General features: G+C 40.3%; 1 protein-coding gene across 1 annotated transcript in view; it reads right to left on the bottom strand.

Annotated features, from left to right (window-relative positions):
• Positions 1-1402: 1402 nt before the first annotated feature.
• The window catches only part of SPTBN5 (spectrin beta, non-erythrocytic 5), an 88607-nt gene continuing 77696 nt past the window's right edge, over positions 1403-12313 (bottom strand). The window contains exons 57-69 of the mRNA XM_085062343.1: positions 11961-12155; positions 10645-10800; positions 9926-10143; positions 8987-9176; positions 8024-8200; positions 6982-7086; positions 5355-5972; positions 4302-4373; positions 3671-3757; positions 3168-3259; positions 2917-3002; positions 2302-2437; positions 1403-1721 (exon numbers count right to left, since the gene is read on the bottom strand). Of these exons, the coding sequence (XP_084918469.1) occupies positions 1595-1721; positions 2302-2437; positions 2917-3002; positions 3168-3259; positions 3671-3757; positions 4302-4373; positions 5355-5972; positions 6982-7086; positions 8024-8200; positions 8987-9176; positions 9926-10143; positions 10645-10800; positions 11961-12155 (2259 nt within the window). The 3' untranslated portion in view covers positions 1403-1594. The remainder of the gene's footprint in view (positions 1722-2301; positions 2438-2916; positions 3003-3167; positions 3260-3670; positions 3758-4301; positions 4374-5354; positions 5973-6981; positions 7087-8023; positions 8201-8986; positions 9177-9925; positions 10144-10644; positions 10801-11960; positions 12156-12313) is intronic.

Here is a 12313-nt window from a genome sequence, read left to right as displayed (position 1 = left end):
GGCCAGGTTTTTTCCAGTTGTGTAATTACTACTTATGCTAAATGCCTGCTGAGAACTTCATATGCATTTACTGGTTTCAAGACTGAATGGAAGAAATGTGGGAGAAGATCTTCTGGTTTACGAAGGTATGGAGAACTTGGAACAAAATCTACCTCCTGTGGTAAAACCCTCTTCATTGGAATGGCACAAGGCAGGGCAAGGAGGCAGCTGAACTGAACCACAGCCAAGCCCCAGCTTTGTTTTGCCTCTTGGTAGTTTGATATAAGTGTGTACAGAAGTCTGTCTTTCACTGAACTTTACTGTTATAAATTAAATGGTAAGTTTAAAATACTGAAATAGTTTTGTTTTTTTTAAAATCAGTTAAAAATCATCAACAATAATGAAATGCATCAGTTTCCCATTGCTTGGATGTGCTGGGTTTGTTTGTTTGTTTGGGTTTTTTTGTGACAGGCAGCAGCTTCAGCTGAGGTACAACAGATGAGAGATGGACTAGCCAAAAAAAGGAAATTATTAGCTCACGTTGTTGGATGCCTGTGACTGATCTAAATCAGACTGAACACAAATTTAAAGTCTAGATGTTGCATATACCCATAAAGTACTTACATAAGCTTGGTGTAAAGTGCTCTGCTTCTCTCCCACTGGAGAATTAGTCAGTGCAGAGGAGAGGACTCCAAGCAGACAGCGAGAATCATGCTTCAGACTGGCTAAAAAAGGATCAAGGCTGAAGTCCTTGTCAGAGGAGTTAAGGACTTGAAGCTTTAGGTTCCACCTGTCAGGGAAGAGCCTCCAGCCACTACACTGTCCTGGGGGAAAAAAAACCCATTTCTCTCCAGCTTCATGCTAGGTAACTTTTCTTTGGCTCAGAAGCAGAGGTAAGGAGGGGGGGAAATATATATTCCTCTCCATGATTACACCATAGCTTAGCACGTGGATCTTTCTGTCTGGGGACTAGACCTCCTCGTTGCCATCCTACTTCTCTCCTTTTATACTGAAATACTGATTGTTCATACCTTATTTTCGTTTCAGATTCCATTAAAAATTAGTAACACTGCAGGACTTTTTTTCCTGGTAGCTTCTTCCAGAAAGAATTGGCAAATAGAGAATTGTTGGTTAATGTGTTATAAAAAGGAAAGATTGTGGAGACCACAAAGCGCTGTAGGAAGTATATAACATTACCTTTGGGTGCACAGAGCACCCAAGCCTCTGCAGATCTTGCAGAGGGGTGTAGTAAACTCACAGCTTGCACCTCATGCTCTTCTCAGTGCTCCCCATTCCTGTCTCAGAGAAACATTTCATTTGAGCTGTCTGGCTTAAAGGCCCCCCTGCTCTTTTGTGCAGTACATTGGAGTAGATAACGCTGGGGTGATAATGGCAAATGACAAAGTTGTTTTACACACAAAAGTATACCAGATGCAATTCTGTTTAATTAAAGATTTTATGAGATTTAATGCATAATTTAAAAAGTTCAGAGGGAAGTGATTAACTTAAAACATATCAATACATTTCCAGAGGGCTGAGTTAAGCTATAATTGTCATTGAGGCAAATGTCATTTTTTGTCTTCCTGCTTTTAGTAGAGATGGAAGCAATTTTGTTTTATTTCCACTTTGTTCTAGGCTTAGGTGTGATTGAAGCTCGTGTCAGTGTAGGCCCATCTTCCTTAAAATCTCTGGAAAATTCTGTAGACTCTCTTTCTGGTTTGATTTTGAAGGAAGGTGTTCTCCTATCAACAAAATGCATCATCAGAAAATAAGGTACAATCTAGAGGAGTTTATGTCACTCTGTATATGTTATGACTTGTTAAGCATCTAGCTCAGCAGCAAAAGTCTGCCCAGTTGTGGGACTAGGATTTCACATCATAGCCTGTAAGATCTGTACAGACTCCAAATGCAACAGAAACTGATTTAAACAGGCCAAATATCCAAATTTGGCTGTGGCTGTGTTTTCCATGCCTGTGTCTCCTGTGAGCCTCCTTTCCTCCAGTCTAAACAACCCCAGCTCCCTCAGCCACTCCTGGTAGGACTTGTTCTCCACACCCTTCTCCAGCTTTGTTGCTCTTCTCTGGACATGCTCCAGCTTTCTTGGAGTGGCTCAGAACTGAACACAGCACTCAAGGTGTTGCCTCACCAGTGCCAAGTACAGGGGGACAATTGCTGCCTTGGTCCTGCTGGCCATAGTATCTTTATGGCATTGGGGACCGAGGAGCAGGACTTTTTGACCTCAGGGCAGTCTCTTTGTAGATGACTGCTAGGGGAGTACAAACAGCACTGACATCTGTTCAGCTTTGTGCACAGAGCCCATACCTTGGGAGTGAGCTTTTGCTGGTTAGTCTTTCAGCAGAATCTCTGTCTGGAAAGTCCCACACTCTTTTCTGGGAGCTCTCTGTGTTTGAAATGAAAGTTTGCACCATCACTGTAGAATGTGATCTGTCACCGTGTCCTACAGAGTCAAAAAACCCAACAAATAAAAAGTAATGTTAGAGGCTGAGTTTGCCACTTCTGGTTCCATAAAAATTTTCTGTGACCATCATAGCTATAATTATGCTCTGCCTTCCTTCCAAGTAAGCCACTGTCTAGAGAGATGTCTAGAAAGAGATCTAGTTTCAGAAGAAAAATTGTTGATCAAGATCCAAAGCAGATCCTTAATAAAAGGATGAGTACAGCCCCAGGCCCCTACCAGGGAACAACCTGATATTGGCCACAGTACAACTGGAAGGTGCTTTGCATGTCACCCTGGGCATTTTACTGCCAGGTCACTATATCACCAGGTAGCAGTGACTTGTGTACTGCTGTCTAACAGAGGCAAAAAGGATGACTCCAAATGCCCCAAACTAAGGACATCTCATTCTCTTCTCTTGTCTTTCTTTCACCATCACTTGTTAAAAACCCAGCTCATTCTTGAAGGAAGTAAGAACATACCTATATTATTCTGTAGTGATTGCAGCCAGTCCTCCATCAGTGTCTGAGAAGGTGCTGCAAAGAAATACTCTGCCCCATCTCTCAGCCTGTAAGTAAGGACAGGAAAAGGTGAATTCTAGTCAGTTTTGCCTTTTACCTTCTGTGCTTGTGAGTGTAAGACACTTCAGTTATGCCTCTTAACACACAGCCTTAGGTGACTGTGGGCAGGGAGCTGTGCAGGACTTATTTGTGCACTTCTCCATAAGACTCACCGCAGCATGAAGGCATTCTCTTTCCTGGAGTAATTTGCCAGCCTCTCACATTTGGCACCAAAAATGCTGAGGGACAGAAGTGTGGATGTGTTCTGAAGGGGGATAAAATTAAAACAAAATGTCTTCTGCATCCTTTCTTCTAGGATTCAGTTCCATACCAACCTGCAGGCAGACTGCACCCCCATCTCTTTATGGTTCTAACTTTGTAACTAGGATCACTGAATAAAATGAACCACAGAGGAACCATGGGACAATTGCATTATATCTTAAAGGCAATTCTTGAATAAGATACTTCTTTTAAGGTATATCTTTGAAAATTTCTGGAAGCTTATTATTCTGTGTTTTAGTTGTATCAGTTGAATAATTGCTAAATTTTCACTCAGCTGACATTTGAAACAGAGCAGATTACCCCAGCCCCAAACCAAAGCAAAGGTGACTTTTATATATTAACTTTTACTTAGGTAGACACAGAGTTGGCTAGAAAGATTAAGAAACCAAATTACCTTCGATGCTTCTTTTTCATCATTATAGAAATCAAGCTTTAATCCATCAAGTTTTACATAGAAGGACTTCCAAGACCTTGACCTTGGCTACATAAATAGAAATGGTATTAAAATTCAGTTATGAAGTATATATTTTACTGAAGTAGTGAAATCTTTCATATGCAACTTCCACATAGTATCTGTTGATATTATGCTCACAAAAGTTCTCATAGTGATTATTATATCTTAGAAAAACAGACCCTACTATAGTTTCTGTGTGGGTGATTCAAGAAGGGCTCTCTATGAGTCAGGACTGGACAAATGACATCACCTAGTTCAAGCAAGCTCTACACTGTGTGGTCAGCAACATCGCTGAAGGTGGATAACTAAGTTATGTCTAATTTTTTCCCACTAATGTAGACAGACCCTGTTTTGCATGATTCCCATGATGGGCAAAAATTCCAATGTCTCTTTCTCTTAAAGATCAGGTACTGCCAAAGTCAGTGGATACTTCCTCATGCATTTTAGTGGTAAAACCACAGTACTGAAGAATTCCTCTTCAGCAAGAGCTTATCCTGAAGAAGTCAGACCAGATCTGGGCTATAACTCAAGGAAAAATGAAATAACCCAGAATCATGGTATTTGTTTCTACCTGTTGTCTTCTTGGAAGGAGTTGGTCTCGCTTCTCTAGGAAACCTTCCATGTGCTGGAGACTTGCAGAAACCTGAGACATACAAGAACATTGCTACTTAACTTTAATATAGCCCTTAGGCATATGTTAAATTTCTGAAAGTATTTTTCAGATAAATTCCATGCAAACAAACTGATCTCTAGTTGCTCTAGTCTTTACGTTGACAGCAAAGCTGGAAATGCTCACTAGGTTGCAATCATATCTTTGATAGACCACCTAAACAAAGAGAATTCAAATCCTTCTTAACAGTTTGCTTATGGAATTTGCTCTATCATAGTGTGTTAATTAACTAATATTATTATTATGTTATTAAATACATTTTACAACTTAAATTGTTCAAGTTGTTCATACCACCTCCACAATTACTGAGTTAAACCAATGTATATTGTACCGGTACGCTTGGGTATGTGACAAACAATATTTCTCTCAGAGTACAGGAGAGAAGGGAAATAATTTTATCTGTCCATGAGTTAGTCCTGCCAGGGTGAGCAAACAGGAGTTTTTGGTTCTAGTCTTGCACCAGGTTGGCTCTTTGGCAAATGTGCCATGAAGTCCTGCCTCTCTCTGACTTCCAAACAAAGAGGACACTGAGCACTGTCACCTCACACAGAGCATGTAGGTGCATCAGCCTCTTTGTGAGACACCATCTCCTGGCTGTTGTTAAGTGCTCTGCTGAGTATTCAGCAGCAGGAATAGCCTCTAGTTCAGGAAAGGAAAACAGAAACCAATACAGTTGTTAAGATCTAGGCTGCAAAGCTTAGCAAATTGAAAATGGTTTTAAGCTGAACATAGCTGCCTAAGTTAACTATCTTCATGGAACTACCTTTGTGGAAAGTGCTTCAAATGCAAAGGCACATTAAAATGCCTCTTGTTTGGATCCAGGAGTGTATCCACTGCAATGCCCACTGTATGGTGCTCTTTGTGACTTTCACACAGAACTTCATATTTTGCCTTACTTTAACTAGCAGAGGATAGTGGTTTGTGAGGAGAGAGCCAGGAATTCCTGGGGCTTACCGAAGATGTATTGCTTAATCTCTCCCAAGAGGTGTTAGAAAGCAGTAAATTTGGTGAGTTATCTAGTGACTTTTGTCCAGGCTCGGGTGGTGCTGTCGTTAGTTTGGTCTGCAGGTTGGAGAGAGAGGAGCCTGTAGCACCTTTTTCCTGAGCAGATACATGGTCTGTGGCTTGTGATTCTGGCAAACTGCTGCTGTGTTGCTGGCTTGTAGGAGTAGGAGACAAAGGAGAGCCTAAAGAACTGTGACTTTCTGAAGATGCAGCTTGTGGGCCCATCTCTGGTGTAGCTGGAGTGGTAATCTCACTGAGCTGTGCCTTAGCTTTCATTTCTGTTTTGGTGCTGCTCAGCACTTCAGGGACTTCCTCAGAATTGAATTGTTGGAAACTTTTTGGAGATTTTTCAATGGGGGAGAAAATAGTTTCAAGTGGGACCCTCCAGGACACGCTGGGTACTGGCACAGGTGGCTGTGACGTTGTGCTCTTTATCTCTGTCACTTTTGGTGGTGCATTTCTTTTGTCAGATGATTTTCTTCTCAGAGAAGGAACCCGTACAACTTTGCCTTTATCCTTCTGCTCACTCTCTTCTGTGTCCACTTGTTTCAGAATATTCATCTCTCTCTGTAGGACAGCAGCATTACATTTTTCAAAATCACGTTCATTGCATTCACGAATACTTACCTAAGATTTTTTCATTTTAAGCAGGAATACTTTTTCAAATACACTGTCTCCTGGCATTAAATCTTAAGGCCTGTATTTCTGCTGACATTCTTAGAGTTAGATGTGAATCTAATTTCTATGTGCTGAGCATTACTTTGTTGCCCAAATCATGAATTCTAATGTCAGTTAACCTCAAATATGGTGAATCCTGCCTTTGCTAAGTTCTTTGGAGGCTGATTTTTTAAAATTAGCTCAAGAGAAACTATGCTGCTTCTCTTGTGGCAATGCTTCTTTAAATTTTCTGTAAGAACATTGATTATCCAGGGTTGTTCTTGTGGAAAATTTAGAGGGAAGGACACTTATCCCTTCACTTAGCCAATTTGCAAATAACTGAACAAAAGACAGAATGATTTTCAGCCTAAAGTCAAACACAACCATTACATTTTGCTGGTTATTTCACAAAAATAATTGAAAAAATTGAAACAGAATCCCACACAATGAAACAGAATCTGAGAGCCTCACAGAATATTTTTGGTATTTATCACAATCCATTGTAAAAATCTTATGCCAGGAGGAAAAATTCCTATCTGTGCCTTTGTCTCCCTTTATGTTCAGCCCTTTGCTATCCTGTATCATTTTCAGGTGCCTCCAGCTCCCTACTGAAATCCGGAATGAAGCAAAATCTCTCCATCTGTGCAGCAAGAGATCACCCTGTTTCTCAATACCCTTTTCACTGATCCTGGCAGAAGAAAACTTCCACTTCTCCCCTACAGCTTTTTCAAGCTAGTTGGTCTTTTTTGATCCACATACAGGTCTTTTTCTCAGCTGCTCTGTCTGAAAAATCCTTAGCTTTGATTACTCGTTTACCCTATCCCAGCACAGGAGTTCATTGTTACGTGGAGAGGCATCTGCAATCAAGGACCCACATCATCCTGTCTAATACACAGCTCATCAGCCTCCTACTACTCACCTTAGTTTTCCTGCTGAGCTGAGCAAATTTCTCCTCCTGTGCTGCAAGCATCTTCTCAAAATCATGGTGTTTCTTCAGTAATTCCTCTACTTCCGACACTGAATCCTGAATGGAAAAATTACCACATACAGAAGACCAAAATCAAGTCCATTAGAAGAGATTATACCCAAGATTTCCAGATTTATCCATTCTATTTAGCCAAGTGAGGATTCTGAAAATTTTGTAATTGAATGTCTAAACCCCTGCTAGTGTATGAAAAATCTGAATTTACATTAAAAAAATAAAGGTTTGTATCTTGAAGTCAGCCCACTGTTCAGGAAAAAAAGAGCTCAAATACTAACCTTCCCTTTTCTGCAAGGCCATGCAGTACCATGGCTTCCAGCTATAACTGTTTACCTGCAGATTAAGTACTTGGATTCTAGCTTGTGCTAGACACAGAGGTTTTCCTGCCCCACAAGAAATACATCTGAGTCTTCTATCATGTCCTCTGCTTAGCTTCTGATACCTGAGTTTAGGACTTTTGTTTTCCATCTTTTCCATCTTTCCATCTTGAAGATAATCAACGAGAAAAAACCCAATAAAACAAACAAAAATATGGTGTTTACAAAGGAATTTACAAGCTATCTATCAAGCTGTCTGTGTAAAACATTCTATCACTTAATGGGAAGAATGAAGTGGGAAAAGCCCCTTTTTTCCCCCACAAGGTGGGGAAAACCCCTTTTTCCTTTTGAACCGGCTCTTAGCAAGACAGGGAAGTTTGAACTCTCTGCAAGTAATATGAAAAAATGGTCTGGAATTCTCCCTGGTCTTCTACCACCGCCTGGAAGCCACCACTTCCAGGAGCCCATCACCATGCCAAATGCAGCAGCTGCCCTGGGGCTCACTTCTGTGAGAGGACAGAGCTCCTGCCCTTTCTAATCTCAGGGGTGCATTGCTGTTGATATTGTGATTAATTTCAGGCATGAGCTGATCCATGAGCCAAGCCCTGTGCACGTGCTGAGAGGCACACAGTGTTCAGTAGTGCTGCACTCTTGTTACTCACCCCATAGGAGGGATCTGAAAGAAAGCTCTCCTTGGCTGCCAGCCATGCTTCTGCTTGTTCTAGCTCTCTGCGGAGCAATTGGATCTCCCAGTTTTCTTCATATAACACTTTCCTCATGTCCCAGCTCTCCTTTACCTTCTTCATCAGCTCTGACAGCTCTAACAGTTTTTCTTCAATCTAGAAAAAGAATATTTGCAATGCCAAGACTTGAGAAATCCAATCAGACTTTCACATGGCAGTCCACTAGCATGTAATCTGCCTTCATGATTTAGAAGATGACCTCTGGATAACTTTGTGGTGTTAGCATAATTTAGAAAATATGTCTGAGTCCTCATTTTTCCTACTTGAATTAATTTAGCATGTAAATTGTGTAGCTAGATAATACAATTTTAGGCATATTCCACATACTGTATGACCAATATTCTGCCATAATACTTCCCAAGATGGAACTTTATACGCAGGCGACTTGCATCATACAATGTAGTGAGAACCATAAGATTCAACAACTATGTATGGTAAAGTAACAGTGGAGAGACTTCAACTGTGGAAAGTTTCCTCATTCTTTCCACAACAGAAGTAATGTAATCTTGCATAAATTCTGAAGATGTTTTTGATTGTGTGATCTCTGGATCTACAGTGTATTGGACAAAGTCTAAAGGTACACAGATAACAGAATCACAGAAATTTTAACATTCTTGCCCCTTTGGACATTTCTGAAGAATTACATATCTTCTGGTGAACTCAGGGATATCAGCAATTCAAGGCAATTGCATTGTGATGTAGCACAAGAACTTTAAAAAGTGTTTTCCTTTGCTATGTGTCACATGAAATGCGTAGCTTTTAATAGGAAAGAACCTGATTGTCCTGTTTAGTTCTTCTGTTCTGACAGACAAAGCTGCCCCTCCTGTCTGTCTCATGTCTTTTCCCACTCTTGTTTGTAAAATATTTAACTCCTCAACACACCTCCACAGACATGAAATGCCCGTTCTTCATCAGGTCACCTCCTGCCCGCTGCATTTCTTCATATTTCAGCCACTGCTTCTCTATCTCACGCTTGTATTCCTCGTGGCGCTTGATGAGCAGCTCTGCCCCCAGGACGTCATTTGCCAGTTCCTCGGATATCACCAGTGCATGCATCTCATTGGCCCAAGCCCTGCAGAACAGAGACAATGGAAATAATAATAAAATAATAATAATTAATAATAATAATAAAAAATTATAAAGGAAAAAGGAATCTGAGTCTGTTGGACATTTGGGAATGCACACATCTCATGGCTGTAGGTACATGTGTACAGACTTTCATCTGCTCACAAAAGATATTAGTATTGTCCAGACTTTGCCTGGGATAGAGTTAATTCTCTTCTTAGTAAATCTACCCCTTAGCATAGTAAATGTCCAACAGTCAGTGGTTACAACTTCACTGCTTTTGTATTTCTACTCCTGTCACAGGTAAACTTTTTCATTACCTATCCTAGGAGATTATGTTTAATGCAGTTGCTTTGCCTCTGAGAAAAAGGGACATTGGTGTCTGTGCAGGTGTACAAATGACTTCACTATCTAACCTTACCTTCCTACACAATCAACAGTATTTTCAACTGGAATTGTGAAACTACCAAATCTGTCCACTGTGACTGAATTCCCTCAGACTGTTTAGGAAATAATGTAAGAAAGTGGCTTTGTCATGTGCACTGTGCTGAGGTGTCATGGCCACCTCTGATAGCTGGTAAATTCTGTGAAGTGCTGTTGAGGAGATGCCATGGATTATTATTCAAAGACATTTGAAAGCAAGCTGCAGAGCACCTGGAGCAGGGATCAAATAACTAACAGGTGTAATTTAGAAAATCCTGTATTGGAAAGACAAGAAATAAGGCCTAGTGCCAAACTCAAAGGCCCAACACATACATCAGCTCCCTGCAGTCATTGAAGTAGAGCTGGACTTGTTCTGCCTGGCTCAGTCTTGCCTTCCTGTCCAGAAACTTTTTGTCCAAGTTTTCCCAGCACTCATCCACCTCTGTGAGTCTCTCCATGATGTTTTCCTTCACTTGAGGGTACGTGCGGCTGAGGTGCCAAGCCTCTCCTCGAATCCGCTCCAGCTCTTTCATGATGACTCCTAGATCTCTCTGGAACACAGACAGAATGGATTGTAAAACCAGGTTGTTACTTAGTTCTGTCAAAGGTGGATTTAATGATGATGCATATATTTTCTACCCTCTGGCTGTACAGAGGCTGGAAATATGAATGCCTCTCAGTTTTCCATTCATGCCTTATAACATTCATCATCAAACATAAAAGAAGCTTCTCTAGATGTGATGCATGGATTATTTTAGTAAGTATGGAGCTTAAGTTTTCTGTAGTTCAGATGACACCTTTATAATTATAATAACAGCTTGAAATAGATTTTCAAAGAGAAATTCATCCTTAGAAGCAAAAACATTAGTAATATAACATTACAATTTTAAAAATAGGAAGAAAAGATCCTCTTCTCTGAGGCACAAAGAATATTTAAGGGTGAAATAAATTTGTCTTGCAAGCAAGGCCTTGAGAGGCACCAGTCAAGAATCAGTCTCCTTTTTTTTTGCCATTTATGCTTTTATGCTACTGTTTCATCACAGATCTCTTACCTCTACTCCCTCAAGATGGCTGAGAAGTGTCTGTACACTTGGAAGATCATAGCCATAATCTTCTATATCCACCACTGCCTCTTTCTCCTGCATCCAGTCCTTTACTTCATCCACGTCATGGTCATACTGGTGAACCTGACGGGCTGCACCTAGGTTCTGGAAGAAAGAAATAATTTAATGATAATACTCTATAGTATTTTGTGTCTACAACACAAAAAAGGGTAACCCTAATATGTCATAATGCAGTACAAAATGACCAAGAGAGGGAATGAAACACCATGCCCATTAAGTTGCCTGAAAGTGAGGTGTTGAGCTAACCTAATTTCCCCAAGATCTCCTGGACAATGGAAAGAAACAGATATCTCCAAAGAGCAATTTATTCCTATGTAATGGAGAGATATTATTATCCATCAAAATGGAGAACATGAATTGCCCTCTAAAGGTAGCTCTCTACACCACAGAAAGTGTCCTAAAATACTTGCTTGGAATAAAGGTCTACACTGCAAAGAGTGAAAATAAAAGAAATTGAGCAAAATTAATGTTTTTCTGAAATGAGAGGATTAAAAAAAAAGTTCTAATGCTACTTTATAGTTGAACTATATCTTAACAATTGTTGTGTATTTATTTCTGCTAACAGACATTAGTGGGCTTGAGCTACTTCATAAGCAACATATGTATGCAACAGTCGTGAATAAAAGGGCTAAGGACATCTGATGTTTTACGTTCTCCTTAAAACAAGCAAGAATGTTAAGTTCTGCGTGTCATGTCTGCTTTTCCGAACACATCTGTGACTGCAGTTTCCTGAGAGGCAGTGAGAGGGAACGAGCTGACTTAACACCTAACTTCTGCCTAAAGGTAGGGAGTTGGCTCTGCGTCCTCTGTCACATTCTCCCCCATATGCCTACTTTGATTTCATGTAGGTAAGTCAGCAAAAAAGCTGGAGACTTTTGATCTTGTTTAGCAAACTCTTTAATAAATAGTTCCATAAAGAGACCAGTAAGTGTCAGAGCCAGACTCCTTTTTGTGGTGGTAAACTCTTAGATTGGCTTTGTTTTTCAGGAAACCAGAGTTAGCAGTGAATTAAGGAAAACAATTAGTGCTGATAAGCATCTTTCAAGTATAAGCCTTGTGAGAAACAGTAGGGTAAGCAGTGCCTATAAGCAGTGCCTAAGAATCTAGAAAAAATTGAACAAAATGTGCTCACTGCCCCTATAAACTTTGTCTTTCAACATGAGCAATGCAGTGGTTTGGGAAAGATAGAAGGACATGGGAGACTGCAGGGAAATCAATGCCCCAGTTTTTCACGTATTTCTCACCTCTGTCCTCATCTGAATGGCATGGCATAGTTTCTCCCACATTTCATTGATTTGCTTAGTTCTCTTCTGGATAACATCCATCTTGCTGTGGCCTTCCTTATCCAATTTAGATGCTAACTCATTTAAGGAGATGACTTTGGAATGTCCCAGAGAGTTAATCTCATTTACAAAATCTTTAAACTTTTTCTCCAGCACCTGCAAAATAAATGGGAACGTGAATTTAGATATAAGAATTCCTGCCTACCTCTATGAGAAAAACAGAAGGAATCACTTTCTCTGTTCTGTATAACACAAATGCTATGCATTGAAATCTACGAGTGCAAATCACTTGATAAATGCAGAATATCTGGAGT

This window comes from Lichenostomus cassidix, chromosome 5, assembly GCF_008360975.1.
Source record: "Lichenostomus cassidix isolate B80296 chromosome 5, HeHo_3.0, whole genome shotgun sequence".
Lineage (NCBI taxonomy): Eukaryota > Metazoa > Chordata > Aves > Passeriformes > Meliphagidae > Lichenostomus > Lichenostomus cassidix.
The sequence above is the reverse complement of the archived record's forward strand: the minus strand, read 5'-3'. Positions and strand labels throughout refer to the sequence as shown.